At 56.7% G+C, this 21,014-nt stretch overlaps 1 protein-coding gene across 1 annotated transcript; it reads left to right on the top strand.

Moving 5' to 3' along the window:
- The first annotated feature begins 251 nt into the window (after positions 1-251).
- Positions 252-19,389, top strand: VWA5B1 (von Willebrand factor A domain containing 5B1). Its single transcript, XM_065696482.1, has 21 exons — positions 252-390; positions 746-907; positions 1,187-1,409; positions 1,884-2,026; positions 2,298-2,429; positions 3,020-3,144; positions 5,589-5,765; positions 8,828-8,938; positions 9,013-9,215; positions 10,409-10,523; positions 11,804-11,989; positions 12,216-12,396; positions 13,356-13,543; positions 15,779-15,977; positions 16,119-16,436; positions 16,964-17,101; positions 17,214-17,339; positions 17,822-17,896; positions 18,126-18,195; positions 18,357-18,480; positions 18,658-19,389. Exons 1-21 carry the CDS (start codon positions 252-254, stop codon positions 19,387-19,389), a joined length of 3,867 nt encoding a protein of 1,288 aa, XP_065552554.1.
- The last annotated feature ends 1,625 nt before the right edge of the window (positions 19,390-21,014 follow it).

Raw genomic sequence — 21,014 nt, 5'->3', positions numbered from 1 at the left:
AGCCTCCTGCTTGTGCCAGCATGGATGTGTTTGCCTTGTGTCTTCCCACCAGTCTTTATCCCCATCCCCACCAGTGGAGCCAGCAAGCTCAGGTCTCATCTTGGCTCAGCCACCTTTGTGCCCCCAGTGCTGCAGGAACCAAACTGAGCTGATGGGGACGCCTCATCCGGGCTCCTCACTCATTCTCCCCATCCCACATCCCTCCAGCTCGCTGTGTGTGACCCCACCAGCACCCACAGACCCCCAGGAGGATGCCAGGGCTGATGAACCGGAGCACCCGCTGCCCGCTGCCCCTCACCGCGGCCGAGGTGACGTCCTGTGTCCGCGGCTATGCCTTCGGGATGAGCGCCTTGCTCACCTACCGCAACCCAGAACCACAGGCTTTGGAAGGCAAGTTCCATGGGGTGAAACTGCCAGTGCAGGAGCTGCAATGGGAGCTTTGGAGCCATTGCAGGGCTTGGTTTCTGTGTGTGACCTAAACCTTGAGATGCTCATGGGAAGAGAAACCAAGTTGTGTCCTCGGTTGTATGGTCCAAAGCTACAGGGTTTGCACTGCCTGGGAGGTGATGGAGTCACCATTCCCTGATGAGCTTAAAGATCTTTTCCAACCTGGCTGACTCCGTGATTCCGTGTGTTTTTAACTATGAACAGCAGGGCAGTGCCATGGGGGGTCCTGCCCCACTGCAATCCTGGCCAGTGGGTCTGGGCAAGTGTTTGGTGTTGCTAAACCCCATTCTGGCTGCAGGTCTCTTTGTCTACCCCCTGGATGAGTGCACAACCGTTGTTGGCTTTGAGGCGGCCGTGTCCCGGCGTGCCGTGACGGTGCAGATCAAAGACAAAGCCAAGATAGATGACACGTTCTTTGGGAGCTGCAGCTTCCCTGATGGAAGGGCTTGGGATGGAAGTGGTGAGCGTCTGGGCTGTTCTAATGGACATGGAGAAGAAGAACAGGGGAAGAGGAATGGGGAGGTGGTGGCGGGGTCTGGCTGTCATGTGCCATGGTGTGGAGGGGGCTCCTTTGGAGAGGCTGAGCCTTGGGTTGCGGTGCTCGTGTCCCTACCTCACCCGTTTTGGGAAGCATTGTTGCTTCTGGAAGGTGCAGAGGGCTGGGGCCTGGGCTCTTTAGGGAAGCACTGATGCAGTGATGGTTGTGACACCGCACCTCCCTGCGTGCGTTTCTGTGCAGGAAGGATCGTGATGGATGAGGACCTGGAGAGGATTGCGTTTGTGGCCAACCTGGGCATGGTGCCTCCCCTGGAAAGCGTCTCCATCTTCATCAGCACCTCCTCCGAGCTGCAGACGCTGCCCAGTGGGGCCGTGAGGGTCCTTCTCCCGGCTGTGTGTGTGCCCAGGGTGCCCCAGCCCAGCCTGGACAATGCCAGCAGCTTTCCCAGCCTCCAGCTCCACATGTACGAACAACGCGGGACTGGTCCGAGGGGATGCGGGACTGGCAGAGGAGAAGCCTGCTTCTGCTGCAGGGGTAGCATGGGATGGGATGGGATAGGATCTAAAGGAACACAACAGCATAGAATGGAATAGATAAGAATTGAATAGAACGTAAAAGAATAGAACAGAATAGAATAGAATCAACCAGGTTGGACGAGACCTTTAAGCTCATCCAGTCCAACCATTCCCCAGCTCTGCCAAGGCCACCACTGACCCATGGCACTGAGGCCTCGTCTCCATGGTGTGTGAGCACTTGCAGGGCCGGTGCCTGCAGCCCTGCCCTGGGCAGCCTGTTCCAATGCTGAGCACCCTCTGGGGAAGGATCCTGATCTCCACCCTAAGCTGCAGGGATGCTGCAGGCTTCTCCTCCAGCAGAGCCGCAGTTCCTGGGGGGATGTAACACGCGCACGGTGTTGACTGGGGTTCATCTCCTGCAGGGACAAGCACCACTGTGGACCGGGGAGCCCGGAGCCGGGGAGCAGGCTCTGCCTGGCTCAGCTGCTGGACACTGAGGCCACCAACCCCTTCGAGTACGAATTCAGCTTCCAGCTCGAGATCCGTGGGCCGTGCTTGCTGGCAGGTAGGAGCGGGGCAGTCCTTATGCACCAGGCTGCTCTGTCACTCCTCGAGGCAGTGCCCACATTCTTCCTTCTTCTCTGCCACCCACAATGTGGAGTCTGTTTTGGCAAGTTCCTGTGCTGGGGTGGATTTGCAGTGCTGGTGTTAACGTGGTGTCGATACAGCAGAAGTAGCTCATAGCCCGCTTGGTTCCTGCCCCTGCCATGCTGCTGCCTCTCCTCCCTGGGCCTCCCCATGCTCAGTGCCTGACAGCACCGTGGTTCCCTGGGCAGGTGTGGAGAGCCCCACACACGAGATCCGAGCAGATGCCGACCCCTGCGCCCGCTCTGCCCGGAGCATCGTGATCACTCTGGCCAACAAGCACACGTTCGACAGGCCCGTGGAGATCCTCATCCACCCCAGCGGTAGGTGCTCTGCTCGTCACAGGGCCACAGCCTGCGCTGGGCTGAAGGGCCCTTAAAGCTCCTCCAGCTCCAACCCCTGCCACGGGCAGGGACCCCTTCCACTGGAGCAGCTTGCTCCAAGCCCCTGTGTCCAACCTGGCCTTGAGCACTGCCAGGGATGGGGCAGCCACAGCTTCTCTGGGCACCCTGTGCCAGCGCCTCAGCACCCTCACAGGGAAGAGCTTCTGCCTAAGAGCTCAGCTCAGTCTCCCCTCGGGCAGGTTCAAGCCATTCCCCTTGGCCTGTCCCTACAGGCCCTTGTCCCAAGCCCCTCTCCAGGTTTCCTGCAGCTCCTTTAGGCACTGGGGCTGCTCTCAGGTCTCCTCAGAGAAGCTCCATGTCTCGCCCTCCCCGGGATGCTCTCCTCAGTGCTGGGTTAGCTCTGGTTTCACAAATGCTCTCAGGGTTTAGGCTGCCCAGGAGATAATCCCAATCCTCTCAAGTCTGTCTGTGCTGCTCTGGCTCTGTTTTCACCACTGAGGCTTCCTGCATCTCTGCCAAACCCCAGGGTTAGCCAACACTGTTCTTCACCCCATTCTCTGCATTTCCAGAGCCCCACATGCCTCACATCCTAATGGAAGAAGGTGACATGACTCCTGCAGAGTACGAACGACACCTGAAGGGGAAGAACGATTTCATTAAAGGCACTAAGAAAGACCCCAGTGCTGAGAAAAAGGTGAGAAGCACAAGGTGCAGGCGGCAGCTGAGGCTGGGACTGGAGCTGAGCAGGGAGGCTTTGCCTGCTTGCCTGCAGCACTGGATGTTACCCTGGCCCAATGAGCTCTGCAGCAGCTTCCCTCAGAGAGGGGCTTCTGTGGAGGACGAGGGGAAGATTCTTCCGTGGTTTTGATAAACGGAGCGTGGAAGCAGCTCTGAGCTGGTTATTGTGTGTATAATTAGTGCTAGTCTAGCACAGCATAATCAGACAGGTGCATTGTTATAGCATTAAGGGTATTATAGTTATTGCAGTGACATAGAATAGAATATCCTTTTAATTGCTCAGTAAATGTTTATTGTTTCTGGAGCTGTCAGGGAGGAAGAAGTGGTTTTTGCTTGGGATAATGAGCTGAACTGAAGACAAGGCGGGAGAAACTGCTCTTTGTTCTGCTGATCAGCAAAGAGAGCAATATCCGCTCGGGAGCTGCGCCTCATCCTGCAGCAGTTCTGAAGCAGTGAGTGACAGCCCGGCACGGAGCTGCCACGTCCGTGTGTCTGGGATCAGGGAATGGGCTGCTCAGAGCCCTCCCAGTCTCCAGGGTGGGCATCTTCCCTTACAGCTCACATCGCACCCGTGTAACCACAGCCCTGCTGTACCTGTTATACACTCCCCAGCATTAGTACTGGTGACCAGGGGTGCTCATTTCACCTTAAACCCGTGGATCTGAGCCTGGTTCCCCCATTTACAGACACCCCAAGCCTGCGGCACCCTGTCGCTGCCCGGATATGGGGATTGCTCCTGTCTGTGGAGACGCATCAGCCCTCTCCTCATCCCTCTTGCCCTGCGCTGTCTGATGCAGGAGCAGGACTGCGCCTGCAGCATCTCCTCTAGTGGTGTGCGGCAGGGGGAACAAAGTGGAACTCCCACGCTGTGGCTCAGATGGATCTCTAATTATTCCTGTCTCTTTAGCATGTCACGTTATCGAGTGTGGGGGGATCATTCCAGAGCTATTTCCCTGCAGGAAACCCACCTCTTTGCCCCAGGAGGACCAGGAAACAGCTGCATGGTGAGAGGCAAGAAGCAAAGAAAACACCCCCAGTATGTGGGGAGACACGGATGGGGCTTGGAGCAAGCTGTTCCAGTGGAAGGTGTCCCTGCCCGTGGCAGGGGCTGGAACTGGATGAGCTTTGAGGTCCCTTCAACCCAAACCATTCTGGATTCTATGATTCCATGAAATAGATGTTACACAAGATAATGTCATTTGGCTGGAGGAGAATGGGGATGAAAGAGCCTTTCATTCCTCAGCGCCTGATTAATGTGCACTGCAAACATGAGAGGGAAATGCAGGAGGATGAGGGTGACAGCGAGATGCTTGTTCCTGTGAATGGGAACCGCATTTCTCCGGGGTCAGGGAAGTGACAGAGCTGAAAGCGAAGCTCGTGTGTATGTGTTGGTCCTCAGGGACTCTGTTATTCTTCACCTCATAGATCCAGGGATGTGACTCACGGCTGGGGAAGAACCTGGGTGCTGGGGTCTGGTTTGTTCCTGCTGAAGCTGCCTTTGAAAGAGGAACTCAAAGGCAACCAAAGCCGCTGAGGCCAGAGGTGTTTGTTGTGGAGTGCGTTTCTGTGCTGCCCTCCCACTGAAGCGGGTCCCTCGAAAGCAGTGGTGAGCTGATTCACTGCAGCCGAGGCCATGCACCCGGGACTGCTTCACACCTGTGGGAGCAGGTGATGAACCCATCACAGGAGGCTTTGACCTGTGTTGTTTTATCGTGTTCTTAATGGAGATGGATGCAAAATGCAGAGATCGGTTGGAGTTCTGCGGAGTACAGAGGCACAGCTCATGTGGGTGCCTGTTGAGTGATGTCCTGAGGGATCAGTTTGGCTTCCCAAAGCATTTCAATCCATGCAAAAGAAAATGATAAAGGAAACGGGCAGGAAAACCAGCAAACCAGAGCTGGGAGGAATGAATCAAAGCATGAATACAGCGTGCTGAGGGCTGTATCTCGCACTTCATTATTGAGTGACCACGGACAAAACCTCCGATGCAGGTTTCTCCTTTCAGTGTGATACTAAACTGTGCAAATGAGCCAGGTTTTCCATAGGGATATATTGAAATGTTCGGAGAATCATCACTGCAAGGTGCTGCGTGGGGCCAGCCCTTTCCATTTCCTCCCCAGGCTCTCATCTGAGTGTGAAGCTGCTCCATGGGTGCTGAGGACCCTGGTTAAGGCTTTCTACCAGCCTTTGTCCAATGTGCAAAGCGTGACCATGGCTTGGAGGAGGCAGGAACCCTGCTCACCCATGGAGCAGCTCCACAGAACAACCTGAGCCCAGGTGTTGTCCCCACTGAAGCCAGAACAAGGCCACCCACTTCCACCTTCAGCCCTGCTCTGAGTCCCTTCCAAGTGACAAGGGCAGAAGCATCACCCTCTCGAGCTCTGTCCTCCCTTCCTGCAGATGGAAATCATCCGGAAGCGGCTGAGCAAGGACATCCCCCATCACCCTGTCATCATGCTCAACTTCTGCCCCGACCTGAGGACCGCTCAGCCGGGCCTCCGGAAGGCCCAGGGAGAGTTCATCTTCCTCATAGACCGCAGCAGAAGCATGAGTGGTGTGAACATCAACTGTGTGAAGGTACCACATGGGAGGGGAAGTGCCTGTGTGCCAGTGAGGCAGGAATATTAGAGAGCAGTGGGGGTTGCAGAGTGCTGATGAGTGTTCATTACGAGGGGATGGGGGGTAATTATACACTGTGTCTTTAGTCATCACGACCTTGCGGCTTGTTAGGTACCTGCAGCGAAGCTGCCTCCTGGTTCTGTTCCTCTTCCTCTTCTTCCTGCCAGCACATCAAGTGCAAAGATGTTTTCTGCCCTGGCTTGCTGGCTTGCATGTCATGTGCATCCCTTCCCCACTTCTCCCTGCCTCCGTGAGGGCTTGGGGTGATCGCTGCATAGGAGGGAAGTCTCCAGGCATCTCCAAGGGAAGCCTCGGGTCAATGCTGACCACGTGTTGGGAGGTACTTTGCTGATGGGCATCTCTGTGCACCCACAGAAGATGTTTGAACACGATGCATCACAGACGAACTCCAGCAGCGCAGTGGAGGTTGATGGGAGGGGTGCTGAGACCTCTGGATAAGAAAGGGGCTGTAGAAAGGCCTTGTCGTGATGCTTCGTGGGTCTGAGGTTCCCCTGTCAGAGGTGCCTCTGATCCAGCTGCAGGTTGGAGGCCTCAGAGCTCCTGCTCTGAGCCCACTGGGGACCACTCTGCTCATCAAGGGGAAACCACTGCAGTAATTCAAGCACACACTGAAGCTGGGCCATGGGGAGCTTCTCATTGACCAACACCCCCAAGTCCTCCTCAGGGCTGCTGTCAATCCCTCCATCCCCAGCCTGTGTTGATACCGGGGGTTACCCTGACCCAAGAGCAGGACCCTGCACTTGGCTTTGTTGAACCTCATGAGGTTTGCAGAGACCCACTCCTCGAGCTCGTCCATCTTCCAGCTCATCCCTGTATCCATCGGTCTCTGGTTTCCATGGGAACTGCTGGAGGATGGCCACCTCCAGCAGTAGGGATTGGGATGCTGGGGAGCCTGAGGATGGCTGCAGCAGCTTCCCTGTTGTCCCTGCTTCCACCAGGATATCTCTGAGGTTGTACCCACTTGCCTCTGCAGGTTTTGGAGCCTGGGAATCAGGAAGCATCTCTGCCCTAGGCCACACTTTTGCTTTGCTTGCAGCATGAATGTGTTTGGGTACCGCAGTCTCTGCAGCCTCCATAGAGGCTGCTTTGTCCCATGGGGATGGGAACCCTGCAAGGGATAGAGTTCTGAGATAGACTCTGAGAGGGTCTGATCTGGGACTTCCATCCACAGGAGGCTGTAAAAACAGCAAAAAGGCTGTTCCCCTTCTGGAAAACTGTTTTAGGGGAGATGCTGGAGATTTCAGAGGAGATACCTCAAGGGAGAAAACCACTCCTGAGTCTCCAATCCTTATTTATCCCTTGCAGACCTCAGGGACCTCAGAACAGGGGCTGTTCCTGGGGGGTTACCTTGATGGGGACATTTGCAGCATCCTCAGCTTTGCTGCAGAGGTGCAGATGGGCAGGGGGTGGTTCTGCTCCGGGCAGTGGGGAGGACGTGTCTCACTGCAAGCAGGGAGGTGCTTGGCCAAAGAGGCTGGGTGGAAAGTTCGGGGGTTTCAACATCCTGCATCTCCATTCCCACCCTGATGCAGGCTGGGAGGAGAGCCAGGCCCATGTTGATGCCCACATCTCTGGCTAAACCAGGCTAATAACTGGGAATTGACCTCTCTGGAGGCAAACATCTCTCCTCATTGAGTTGCTGTATAGATACTGAGTGCAAAGGCATCGAGATCAATATTTACCTCAAGAAGCAATAACTCTTTCTGTTTGCTGAAGCAGGAAGCAAGCAGCGGATGCCAACTTTGGGAAGCGCTTTCACAAATATTTGGGAATCTGTGGGGTTTTTAATTCTCCTTATAATTAGCTCCAAGCTGGGATGTCAGCGCTGAGGTTTGGAAGCGCTGCCATCCCAGGAGCCATCTGGGAAGCAGCAGTATAAATATATGCTCATAGGTTTAAGCTAGCAGCTTGGTTTAAAGTACTCCAGAGCCTGCTAAAGGGCAGCCCTGTTCTCATCCATCATCCTGCAGGGCTCTGGGTCTGCCTTCCTGCTGAGTCTTAGCAGTCAGGAATGGTCCCGACCTGCACCCATGTCCCTGCAGCTCTTCCCATGCGGCTCCGGCACCCACCCTCTGCGCTCACTTGGTCTTTGCCACCACAGATGACGAAGCAAGAAGCTGTTCTTGCTTGTTTGACCTTGGCAGCTCTTCTCCTGGGGCTGGCTCTAGGGTTTCTGCTGCCCTCGGCAGACTGGCAGGAGTCTGCCTTTATCAGCACATAAGCAGAAAGAACCAAGCTTCTCCTGAACGCTGCCAGCACTTGGCTTTCAGTTGGTCTCCCTCTCTTGCCACGTTAACTGCTCCTGCTGCCCATGCGGGCTTTGGAGCTCCTTGGGTAGCTCTTGCCCAGTTGCTGCTATCACAAGCTCTCTGCTGGAGTTGTCCACGGCCATCACAGATGCCTGAGACAATTTAAATCGCTCTTCCCTTATGTAAAGACCAGGAATAGGCATGTTAGATAACCACCTCTGGTGAAGAAAAGAGCTAAAAACTGTCTCTCCCGGTTATTTTAATTGATGGCAGCTATGAATACAAGAGAATTGGGGATGGGGGAGGCTTTTCCTTTTGTGTGACTTTAAGCTGTTTGTTTATTTTCTGCAAGTTTGGACATTGAAATGCATTGCGTGTCGCACTTCTCAATTTCACACTCTGCTTCTCACCCACCAGCTCCATGCTGCAGCACTGGGTTGTGAGCACAGAGCCCGTCAGTTAGAAACAGAAAGATTTGTTCAGCTCCTTTTTGTGTCTGGTTTATGAAGGTTCCCCATTTTCCCCACTGCTTTGGACCCAGATACGAAGGAGCTTTGGAAAGAGCAGAGTAACCTGCACTGATTTCTTGGTGTGATGTGGGTAAAAGGAGCAGTTGAATACCAAATGCCCACAACTAAATGCAAGTGGGAATAAGGTGTGATGGGTACGGGCAGAGCTTTGACTGGTGGAGCTGGTGCAGGCAGGGAGAGACTCAGTGTGCCTGATATCTGCTTTGCTTTCCACCCTCAGGATGCCCTGTTGGTCATTCTCAAGAGCCTGATGCCATCGTGTCTCTTCAATGTCATTGGGTTTGGATCCACCTTCAAGACCCTCTTTCCTGCCAGTCAGGCTTACTGTGAGGTGGGTGAAGGGGCAGCCACGATTCCTTGGTGCTCTGGTGCAGAGGCTGATGATCCTGCTGCTCCCTTGGGCAGGAGAGCCTGGCCATCGCCTGCGAGAGCATCAAGAGGATCCGGGCTGATATGGGTAGCACCAACATCTTATCCCCCTTGAAGTGGGTCATTCGGCAGCCCATCCACAGCGGCCATCCCCGCCTGCTCTTCCTGCTGACAAATGGGGCCATCAGCAACACAGGGAAGGTCCTGGAGCTGCTGCGAAACCATTCCTCCTCCACCAGGTATGGAGGGCAGCAGGGCCAAAGGGGCAAAAGCCTGGTATGGTGGGGATGTGCTTCCCCCATCTCACAGACATCCCCACTTCAGAGACAGAGGCAGGAGAGATTGCTGGTATGAGCCATGGGAGAACCTCAAAGGGTTTGGAACAGATCCCAGAAGTTCAGATGCTTTTGAGACAATCAAAAGCAGGATAATTGGGCTCACAACTTCACAGGCTCTCGACTGATGCTTCCTGCTAGGAGAGATTGACACATGAACGAGCTTCCTCGCCGTGGTGGGGCTTTAGGTTTTTTAAAGCACATCTGGGTCTGGCTCCAGCTGCTTCCAGGATGGGGCTGTGCAGAATTGAATGTGCTGAAAGACAGCAATGTAAAAAGCAGCTAATTTGTGCATCGAGCTCCCAGCCCTGCTGACGGCTGCTCTGCTTTCTCTGCCTCTTTAAGGGGCATGAAATACCAGAAAAATGTAGGAAAACCTCATTCCCCTTTGATCCCTCAGACTTTGGGCTTGTCAGGGAAGATGCTCTGTGGGGTTTTCTTATATGGGGGTATAACTGCTGCCCAGCTATATAGGGCAGCCCACCCCTTGCCCGTGTAGGGTGGTGATGGTGGGCTGAATGCAGAGTGACCCTGGAAGGCAGCGCCCAGTAGACCCCTGTCTCAAAAGGAGATTGGAACCTCATTTAAGAGGGGTGTGAGCTAAGATCTGCAGCTGGGGATGAGAAAAGCCTCTGGTGTGGGTGCAGTTTGCTGCTGAAGGTGGTTTCTTCCTCAGTTACCCACTGCCCCGGCTGAGTGCTGCATCCCCACATCCCCATCCCTCCTGTGTCCATCCCCACCAGGCACTCTCACTCCTGCTCTCCTTGCCTGGGCTCCACCTCAGCTCTGGGCTTGCAGCCTTCAACCAAACCCTGGCTCATGGAGCTGGGTGTCGGGGGAGCAGCCTCGCCTGGTTCCTCCTTCCTTGGTTTTAACTGTGAGCAGAGACCATTACTGGGGTTTTAGTGCCCGTCGACCACAGGCACTCAGCAGGGGAAGAGCTGAACCGGCAGCAAAGCACCTTGTTTGTGTCTGCAGAGGAGGGGAGGGCTGGGGTCCTGCAGTGGGATGAAGCCGGGGCAGGGGGTGGGAGAGCAGCGAGGGCCGGGGCTGGAATCTCCTGCTGCTGGGCGCTGATGCTCCGTCTCCCTGTGCAGGTGCTACAGCTTCGCCGTGGGGCCCGGCGCCTGCAGGAGGCTGGTTCGGGGCCTGGCGGCCGTGTCCAGGGGCAGCGCCGAGTTCCTGGTGGGGGGCGAGAGGCCGCAGCCCAAGGTAGGGAGGGCCCCCCCCGCCCGGCTCTTGCGGTGCCCGGTGCCGCGGGGGGAGGCTGCGGGTCCGTCCCCAGCTGTCGGCGGCAGCGAGGCTCAAAGCGCCGGCGGCGGGGAGAAGCGAAGGCTGCGAGCCAGCATCAAAGGAGCTGCTGCCTCCGGCACCGGCGAGGGCAGAGGGACCAGACCCCAGCAGCCAATTAGCTGTGCAGCCAGGCTCAGCCCCGGCGCTGCTCTGGCGAGGAGAAGGGTTGGAGGGAGAGGAACGCGTTGCTATTAAGCCAACTTCAAAGCAAACAGGGGGAGCCTCTTCATTTCCTCTCTCCCCACGGAGTAAACTGATGTGCCTCAAATACAGGTTGAGAATAGCTCTGTCCACCACGGTGCCTGGCCCATCGTCTGCTTGGTGCCCAAACCCAGAGACAATCGGGTCTTTAGCTCCTAAAAAGCTGGCTTGTGCCTTCTTGATCTCCAAAGATGGAGATCAGCAGTTCACCCCTCTGCAGGAACCTGGAGCACACAAAAACCTCCCTCACACAGAGCGGCAACAGCATTGCTGATGTAAATTAAAAGCAAAGACAGTGAAGGGAGAGGGTTTTTTACAGAGCTATTAATAAAGAGCTTTGCGGGCTGTGCCTTCAGCAGTCTGAGGCATCAATTAATGGCCTTATAAAACACAGCCTGGTGTGTCTTCCTGAGCCTGTGCAAAAGCAGGGAACAATAGAGAATAGTGGGGCTGTTCTGCCTCAGATCTGGTGTTCAGTTCCCCTGGTGTGCACAGAAGCTCTTGTAGACGGCTCCCTATTAGTTTGGTCCATGGACACTGGTCATCTCCACTTGCGTAAGTGGCACAGCATCGTTCATCTCCAGACAGAAAGGTACCAAAAATAACAGTGCTGTCAGTTGGTGTGTGAGGGTCGGGGCTTGGGGCTCAGACAGCCAGAGCTCCACAGCGTTTCCTGGCTGTGGGGGGAGCAGGAGATGCTGCCTTCACCTGAGCAAGATGCCTTTGGCAACAAGCTCCCCCTTGCTTTGAGCTGGGCAACGTGGTGTGAGATCAGCCCCGTGCTTTATCCATATCTGCTCTTCTGCCCTCAGTATAACCATGTCAAGGGGATGGGATGGGTGCAGAGCAGGCTCCCACCTAAGGTCAGGAGAAGGTAGGAATCAGCTGGTGGGTTTGCTTGGGGAAGCTCTTCCCTTCCCTCAGCACACGGTGCATGCACCATGGCACCCGTAACACCCAGATGTGGTGTAACCGCTCCCCTCTGCTTCCTGCTCCAGATGATCAAGTCTCTGAAGAAGGCGATGGCACCGGTCCTGAGCGATGTGTCCGTGGAATGGGTCTTCCCCGAGAGCACTGAGGTCTTGGTTTCCCCCATCAGCACCAGCTGCCTCTTCCCTGGGGACCATCTGGTTGGATACGGCATCATCTGCGACACCTCCTCGTACATCTCCAACCCCAGATCCGTGAGTCCTCGCTGCATGGAGCGGGGCTGTACCGGGAGCAGGGGCGTTGGTGTGAACACACACAGGCGGGTGTCATGGCAGGGTCAGGAGGTGTCTCCGTCTGTCCTCAAGGGAGAGGATGGGTGAGACACTGGGGAGAAATAGGAACTTGGATACAAGTGCTGGTGCTCCCCTTGTCTGATGGACACAGTGGTGGGACCCATTCCCTCTCTCTGCTTTCCAGCAGGACAAGAGGCGGCGGTACAGCATGATGCGCTCCCAGGAGTCGGGCAGCTCTGTTTTCTTCCACTCCCAGGAGGAGGGAGCAGGAATGGAGAGCTGGAATCACTCCAGAGATTCCAAGGGCTGCTGCCCTGATCGCCTGGTGGTGGGCAGAGAGCCCGGGGGAGAATCGGACATCGACACCGGTACGAGTGTGGGTGTGATGCCCCTGTCTTCCCCATCAAGCTTCTGTCTCTGCTCTGCCAATTTGCTTGGCTGTGTCTCTGCAAAGAGACAGAAGCTTTGCGGGAGGGATGACAGATCTCCTGAGGCTTGAGCCTGTTTGCTTTGGGTGTTTTATCCAAACCTGTCAGGAAATCAAGGGAAGCTCTGGAGAACCGCCTTCCCTGCAGGGCTTCAAAGCAGCTCATGCTTTGGCCGTGTAATTTGCCCAAGCTTCCCAAGCTGCCCTCCTGTGTGCAGAGAGGAGTGAGCAGATGCCCATCTAGAGCACTCGCCTCTCTGCAAGTCCTGATGTTGCAGTCAGAAAAGGGGGAGAATGATCCGTTCTTTTCAGCCTAGAGCCAGAACTCAGCACGGTACCAGCTATTTGGAAGAAAATAAACCCTATCCCAGCCAAAACCAGGACAGGATCCAAAGCTCTGTCCCCAGAGCATCACTGCTCACCAGCACAGTTTGGCCAGTGCTTGTGTGGTGTAAAGCGTCTGGTTGCACCACAGAGACAAGGAAACCTGTTACTCACGGGATGTTCTCCCTTTTTACCCGGGGAGGATCTGTGCTGCTCATCCCCTCAGCCTTGTCAAAAGCAATGAGAATTCCTGCCTTTCCAAGTGAAATGTTTCCCTTGCTCTGACAGGAGAATGTCTGCACTAATTAAATTGCATTAGTAAACCCTTTGTCTTCTTCAGGGAGGTTTGGGGAGATGCAGGCAGGTTTGTTCTGGCTGAGAACTGCTCAGACAGAACCTCCCCAACCTGCTCTCCTCACGTCCCAGGTATCTTGATGCAGGCTCTTATCTCCTTTGGTGGTTTCGTTGCTTTGCTTAAAACCATGCAGGGTTGAGTGTGGCTCCCTGACCCCTGAGGACCATGGGGTTGGACCATGAGCCGAGTGGGATGGAGCTGATCCTCTCTCCCCCACGCAGGAATGGATGTGAAGGCTTCCTCCAGGAGACGGGCGTACAGCACCCCCCCGGCCGCTGACCACGAGCCCTGCAGGAAGGTGCCCACATCCAGTGATCCCGACAGTGCCCTGGGCAGGAACCCCCTGCGGAAAACCCACCTGCAGGACCTGCAGCAGCTCAGCCCCGAGCCCTGGCAGGGGGAGCTCCAGGTGAGCTGATCCCAGAGAGGCTTTGAGGAAGATCTCGGATGCGTAAGGGAAAGAGCCTGCCTCATGCTGGTCCTGAGATATAGACATATATAGACGGATATACACACATATATATATATATCTGTGTGTGTGTGCCCATGCCTTGTGCTGCAGCACATCACAAACATGTAGGGAAAAGAAACTCAGTCAAATCAGATCGCAGAATTACAGAATCCCAGCCTGGTTTGGGTTGGAAGGGACCTTAAAGCTCACCCAGCTCCAACCCCTGCCATGGGCAGGGACCCCTTCCACTGCAGCAGCTTGCTCCAAGCCCCTGTGTCCAACCTGGCCTTGAGCACTGCCAGGGATGGGGCAGCCACAGCTTCTCTGGGCACCCTGTGCCAGCACCTCAGCACCCTCACAGGGAAGAGCTTGTGCCTAAGAGCTCAGCTCAGTCTCCCCTCGGGCAGGTTCAAGCCATTCCCCTTGGCCTGTCCCTACAGGCCCTTGTCCCAAGCCCCTCTCCAGCTTTCCTGCAGCCCCTTTAGGCACTGGAGCTGCTCTCAGGTCTCCCCTTCAGGAGCCTTCTCTTGTCCAGGCTGCCCCAGCCCAGCTCTCTCAGCCTGGCCCCAGAGCAGAGCTGCTCCAGCCCTCGCAGCAGCTCCGTGGCCTCCTCTGGCCTCGCTCCAACAGGTCCAACAAATCCATCTGGTGCTCCAGCTGGAAACACAGCCTTTGGGCTGAGACCTGGACCTGTGTGCTGATAGATCTGTGTTATGTCCCCTGCCTGCAGCAGATAGCAGGTGAAACTGGGGACGACATTTTAGCTGACCTATGGAAGGGTAAGGGATAGTTTTCTCCCATCCTTGCCATCGCCATGATGCTCTGCTCTGCAATCAGCATCTGCAGGGCTGGGAGGACCAGCAGCGCTTTTGTTCCCATGGAAACTCAGAGAGTGATGTCTGGGGCTTTCGTTTCTCTTCTGCTGCAGGTTAGAGATGTGCTGGGTGAAGGTGAGCTGGAGGTGAGGCAAGGGGATATAGGGGAAGAAGGGCCAGTACTGGGCAGGGAGCAATGAGACCTCTGCCCTCCAGTGGCATCGCTTGGCCAAGGGTGAGCAGTGCTGGGGTTTGGGGGTGTCAGTGACCTCCCCTGCATTGCGAAGCTCCACAGAGCATCCTCCTGCCCGCAGGGTGCTCAGCGTGAAGGCAGGGATGGAAACGACTCCGTTCTGGCGGGCACTGAACAGTTAACAGCGTGTATCCTGCTCTTAATTAAATGCTTCTGCTCCCGCTCCTGCAGCGAGGGCTCCTGCAGCATTCCCAGCCCGGGTCCTGCTGCCAGGGCTTGACATTTTCGGGGGTGTGAACGTGAGCCCTCGGCTCATCTCCACGGGCACCGTGCTGGGAAGGAAAGGTCAGAGCCTGTGATGGGCAGCTCAACCCCCCAGCTCTGCTCCTGCCTGGCTGGAGGCTTCAGCAGCAGAAGGAGCAGGTTTTGAGTGAGAAGGGTCTGGCAGGAGCGTCTGTGACCTCCTGGCTTTGGAATAGCTCAGTCCTAGCTTGGCAGGGAGCTCCTGCCTCCCGCTGCGCTGCTGGTCCCATAAAGCATCAGGAATCGGGTGGTGATGGAGGCCGGGTTCTTCCTGCCACCCAGAGAAAGCATCTTTCCACCCAGCCCTGAGATCCACTGCTTTGTACCACCTCTGCCCCTCGCTGGTGTTGTGCAGAGAACATGGAGGGTCCGTGGGGTTGTGGGGGGCCTTCCCAAAGCCCAGGGGATGGGGATAGGAACAGCCGGAGCTTGGTGTGAGCCGGAGCTGTGCAGAGGGGGATGTTCCTGTGGGAATTGGCACCGGAGATGCTGGAAGGGGGATTCATGATCCTGAAAGTGGAGAAAGAGTCTCATTAAAAAGAAGAAAGATAAAAATTCCCTGCTCGTGCTCCCCTGCGCCTCTCCTCCCGTTACCAAGCAACTGGTCCTTGATCTTCCTGTCTCTTCTTCCCTCTGGTTCCCAAGCGAAGTCATTAAAATGTCTGAAGGGGTGGAACTCATATTTCACCTTCCACACGGCTGGGCAAGGAGCCCTTGGGGCCAGGGTCCCTTCGGGACGCCCTGTCACAGGCAGGAGGGCTCTGTCTGGGCACGGATCCCAGCCGGGGCCATGTTTTGCACCGCTGGGATCAGGCAGGGAGCAGAAGGGATGGAGCGGGTCCATGGAGCCAGCTCCAGCCCTAACGTCTGCTCTGCTCTCAGGCCTTCACAGCCACCCCCACGAGGACGCTGGGTGCCCGGCGCCCATCCCTGCTCCACCACGGCTGCATGTCCTTCTGCCGCGATGCCGAGGCCCCGCCGGTGCCGCATGGGCTGCAGCAAGAGGGAAGAGGCTTGGAACCACTCGATGGCAGCGGGAGGCTGCGGTCCTCATCGGACAGCAGGAGCCCCGGGGACCTGGGTAATGGGGTCAGGGGAGCACAGCCTCACCAGGGTGCTGGTGCATTGAACTCCTTGTGGGTATTAGGAAGTATTAATTGTGGTTTTGGGGAGCTCAGCTCCCGCAGATGGGATTAACCCCCTGCCCCTCCGCTCCCTGCAGAGTCTGCCCAGCATCCTTCCTTCACGTTCGAAACAGAGACCTCCTCTGACTGGGAGCCGCAGGACCTGGACTTCAGCGCTGGCTGCAGCTCCCCACACTCCCCCAGGACCCTCTGCAAGGCGGTGGTGAAGGGGCTCAGGATGAACGAGCCCGTGCAGTGGGAGGTCACCTTTGATATCTGCCCTCTCTTCCGAGAGCGGGAGAGCCAAGAGGAGGGTGACACGGACCCATGGAGTGAGACCTTCCATCACCTGGCAGCCAAGTCGGTCACCCGGGACTTTGAGCATCTGGCTGAGAGGGAGTGTGAGATCGAGCATGGTAACGTGCAGCTGGCCCTGCCCTGCCTCGGGGTGGGCTCCCAGGCCCCTAGAAGAGCAGGCAGTGGTGGAATATTAGGGAATGTCTCACTTGTTCCCAAATGAGATCCCGCTCCGGCCGCTTGTGCTTTTCTCCTCCTTTTACACAGTGATGTGTCCCCTGGTTTGCGTGCTGGGGGACAGTGGTTATCTTTAAAGAGTCAGTTACCTGGAGCTGGGAGGCAGCATCAGACTCAGAGGGTCCAACAGCAGCCGCAGACCACTGCTCTGGGCTGCACATGTCATAGAGCCATAGATCGGTTTGGGTTGGAAAGGGCCTTAAGATCATCTGGTTCCACCCCCTGCTGTGGCCTGGGGTCCTGTCAAGCTTCTCCTCCATGAAGTGCGTATGTGCATGTAAAACAGGAGTGGAAGAAAGAGCTTAGAGGGATGCTTTCCCTGCAGGGCATGGGGCCTAGCATTGAGATGGGTCTGGGATGGAGCCCATGGGCTGTGTGGGCTCTAACCCTGGTGTCTCTCTCGTGGCAGGGTCCGGGCGGCGGTACCAGGTCAACGCTGTCCACACCAGCAAAGCCTGCAACGTCATCAGCAAGTACACGGCATTCGTGCCGGTGGACCTGAGCACCAACACCTACCTGCCGACCATCGTTGAGTACACACACACGGGTACTGGAGGGGAAACCCTTCCTGGGGGGGAAACATCATCAGTCTGAGGAGCTCATCACATCTTGTGTGTGCCAGTTCCTCTCACACTGGCAATTCCCTTCTCTCATGCAAGGGGCAGGATCCAAGCAAGGCAGCCAGCGGAGCCTGAGGTCGGCAAGCAGGAGGCATCGTGGCTTTTCCCCTGGACGTCCCCACTCAGCCTGTGGCCACAATGGAGATGATGGATTTTACAGCATGAGTAAGCTCCATGGGGTTTTGTCTCCTTCCTGATGTGCTGCTCTTAGTGCTGTACTCTATGAAGGGGCATCCTCTTGGTCTTCTTTTCTCGTGCCTTCCTCTTTGGCTACGGTGTTCACCAGACACATGCGCGGCTGCAGTCCACCTCCTTAACCAGGGAAGAAGCTCCAGTTCACCCTGGAACACCCAGATCACAGGCAGTGCCTCCTGACAGTGCTTGGAAGTTAACTGGCAGATATAAAGCAGATAACATGAGGGACGAAACCTCCTGCAATTGGAGGCAAAGGGATGTGAGACACTTGTCACTAAATCCTTGGTTGCGCCGGACCTTGTCTGGCATTGTCAGATCTGCAGCTGAATTAAGCTGCCCCTCGTAACGCTTATTACCCTGATAGTGCTGTGGGGAGGCAGAGTGGCCGTGCTGCAGGCGGTGTGATGGGGTTGCTGATTTGGGGTGTTGCTGACGTGGTTCCTCCGTTGCAGACGCAGAGGAGAGCAGCGTGTCCCCATGCAGCACCCCGTCCTCATCTGCCTGGGAGCGCTGCGGGCTCCCTGAAGGTAAGGGAGGAGCTGGTGGTGTTGCCAGGGTGCGGGTCCAGCTTGGCCATGACCGGGGCTCATTTCTGAGAGGTGGGAATTCCATAGGGAGCAAGGTGAGGAGAAGGGAAGGATTTTTCTACAGGCTCGGCAGCAGCAGCAGCCGCCCCAGGTCCCCGTGCACAGACTCTGCTCCCTTGGGTCCTCCTCTAGCACCTCGGTTTACCCCCAGCTTCGTGTTCCTTCCCAGGGCCGCTACAGAGCCTGTCTGCTTCCTCTGTACAAGCCCAAAGATCCATCGAGAGCCTCTTTGCTGCTAGGTATGGCCCAGCTCCACCTTCCTCTGCCTTAGCAGATACCTCGCTCTATGAGTCCAATGCAAATGCAAGTGAGGGACTGGGTGTGATGCCGGTCTCTGGGGAGCAGGGATGGTTTTTGGAGGCATCGCAAAGGTCAGAGCCACCTTTTTATCCTGCTGCAGGCTCACCCTCAACAAAACCAGGCTGCTGATGCGAGCTGCCAAGGGGTTCATGAGTAGATCTCCAAGCAGAGTGGGTGAAGGCGGCTCCGAGGGCGACAATGAGAGCACAGACTACCTTCCCCTGGTGAGCAGCTCCTCCCGGGCCTGGCTGGGCTTGCATGGAGGGAAGCAGTGGGCAGGAGGATCCCCCCGGATCCTGCCTCGTGCTGTCTCTAACGGCCGTGTCTCCGTCTGTGCGCGCCTTTGCCCTGAGCTGCCCAGAATTGGTATCTCAGAGCTTCCCTGTGTGCCACCATTGCAGGTGTCCCTGCAGCTGGCCTGCGGTGCCTTCCTCATGAACTCAGCCTTCTGTGATGCCGTCAGCATCCCCATGGAGAAGCTGAAGTGGACGTCTCCCTTCGCCTGCCACCGCCTGGCCTTCAGCCCCTCCGGCTCCTACAGCACCAAAACCAGCCCCTCCGTGGAGCACAAAAGACTCGGCTCCAACCAGCAGCTCCTGGTTCCCAACGGGCACGGGAAGAGCCCCAGCACCAGAGACCCCACTCTGGGTGCGGAGGGTGCTGGGCGCCCGCGCCACTCCTCGGGCAGCGCCATGGAAAGCATCTCCAGGGCCCTGAGAGCCGAGACAGAATTGTCCCCCCCAGCCATCACTGTCCGCCGCTTCTCCTCCCCACAGAGCACGGCAGAGCCAGCTGGGAGGCAGCCCGGCAGCGGCCAGGGCTCGGACACTGACAGCAGTGAGGTCCAGGCACTGCTCTGCGCCGTGGAGCTGCAGCAGCAGACGGAGCCGGAGGGGATGCTGTGGGCCACAGCGGTGGCGCTGGCCTGGCTGGAGAACAGCTCAGCTTCCTACTTCATCGAGTGGGAGCTGGTGGCTGCCAAAGCCAGCCTGTGGCTGAGCCAACAGGACTTCCCAGAGGGATACAGCCTGGCCACGGTGAAAGCTGCAGCCCAGCAGCTCTTTGTGCTGCTCCGTCACTGGGATGAGAATCTGGAGTTCAACCTGCTGTGCTACAACCCGGGCAGTGTGTAAAGAGTGTGAGGAGAGGGGCTGGGGCAGCTCACCCAGGAGGGCGCAGGAGCAGGGACCTGTCCTCAAGGAAACACCTCCAAGGAGCTCAGCTCACCCGGTACAGGGACAGTGAGTGCTTATCAGAGCCAGCCCTGTAGGCAGCAGCAGCTCAGGCAAAATCAGTGCTCAGCAGTTGGTGTTTTGCCCCAGGAAGGTACCTATCGGTTGCCCGCAGCTGGAGCAGCACCTCCAGGTCTCAGCCCTGTTCCCAGAGCAGGTCTCCCCAGTGCCTGCTTGCCTGCCTCTTCCCAGCCCCAAATGACTGCCTGGCCCTGCTGCAGGCCCCCAGCCCTGAGCTGCTGCTCTGCCAGCTCGGATGTCCTTTGGTGGAGACAAGGCACTCGTTCCGTGGACCAAAGGGAATCCGGGCTGGGACTGACCATCCAAACAGCAGCCCCGCTGTCCTGGCCGGGAGGCTGCTGCCTTGCCTTGAGCCCAGCGACAAGCCAGGGCGGTCAGAAGTGGCTGGGTGCAAACTGCAGCTTTGTTATCCACCATCATTGACTGAGGGCATCCAGAAGCTGATGGAAAAGGAGGAGGAGGCAAGGAGGAGAAGCTGAAGAGTGGGCAGTTCTCAACCAGAAGCTCACTTGTTATGAGTCAGTGGTGTTCCCAGGGGGAAACAGAGGCTCTGGGTTTTGGGGTATCTTTAATTTCCTGCTGGGAAAGGCCACAGTTCTGGTTGGATTTGGACTGGTTTTGTCTGGAGGCTTGGAAAACTCAAAGGAAATGCAGTCAATTCACAGGCACAAGGGTTTGGGGCCCACTGCTGAGGAGGGACAGGTGAGAAGAGGAGTGGAAGAGCTGAAAACCAGCTGCAGAGAGTTGTGAAACTGAGGAAACGGGGGGCTATGGGGAAGGCTGTCTCCTCCTTAGAGAAACCTCCCATGGGGGAAATGCATCCCCTCATCCCCCAGCAAAGCACCACGAGCAGGAAGGTGCTTTGCACCAAATGTGTGTTTTTTCTGAGCAGAGCTGGTGGAGATGAGGAGTATTTGAGCTCCGGAGCAAAACTTGCCTCTTGGTTTCTGCCTTTCCTCAGCTGCCCGCCCACCATGAGCAGGGTTAATCCCCAGGGCATGAGCATCTCAGCCCTCCTGCAGTTACTGCGAGCTGGCTTCTGATCCCTTGCTTCTCCCAAAAGACTCCCAGGAGCGGCCCAGTTCTCTGTTAATCTGGAGCCACTGGGATGAGTGTCCACCCCACTGTGGGGTCAAGAGATCCCTTGTTCTGCATTCAGGAGCAAGCACATGGCATTGACACAGCCCTTCCTCCATCCCTTTGGCTTGCAGGGAAGGAAAAGGGCATGAAATGGGTGAGCCCCTTTTGGAGCCCTTTTTGGAGCTCTCATTTCTGCAGCCCCAAGCTGTCCTGTACGTGCTCTCTCTGCCCAGTGCTGGGGCTGGCTCAGCATCAGAGCGTGCTCCAGGTGGTCCATGCTGGGACATGAAAGGAGTCTCCTTAAACCTGCTGCCTGGGACACAAGGAGCTGGTGCCCTCATCTCCCAGTTCTCTCTCTCTGCCAACTGGAGCTCAGTGTCCAGCCCCAGCAGCACTGCACCCTGCCTGGTGGCCCCAGGACAGGC

Source organism: Lathamus discolor, chromosome 16, assembly GCF_037157495.1.
Source record: "Lathamus discolor isolate bLatDis1 chromosome 16, bLatDis1.hap1, whole genome shotgun sequence".
Lineage (NCBI taxonomy): Eukaryota > Metazoa > Chordata > Aves > Psittaciformes > Psittacidae > Lathamus > Lathamus discolor.
The sequence above is the reverse complement of the archived record's forward strand: the minus strand, read 5'-3'. Positions and strand labels throughout refer to the sequence as shown.

What these genes read in the sequence shown, in the direction of transcription:
- VWA5B1 (XM_065696482.1), top strand. Translation starts at nt 252, where the DNA reads ATGCCAGGGCTGATGAACCGGAGCACCCGCTGCCCGCTGCCCCTCACC. An exon ending in AACCATTCCTCCTCCACCAG is followed by an intron (nt 9,216 to 10,408) that starts GTATGGAGGGCA and finishes CTCCCTGTGCAG; the next exon opens with GTGCTACAGCTTCGCCGTGG. An exon ending in TGATGGATTTTACAGCATGA is followed by an intron (nt 17,340 to 17,821) that starts GTAAGCTCCATG and finishes CCTCCGTTGCAG; the next exon opens with ACGCAGAGGAGAGCAGCGTG.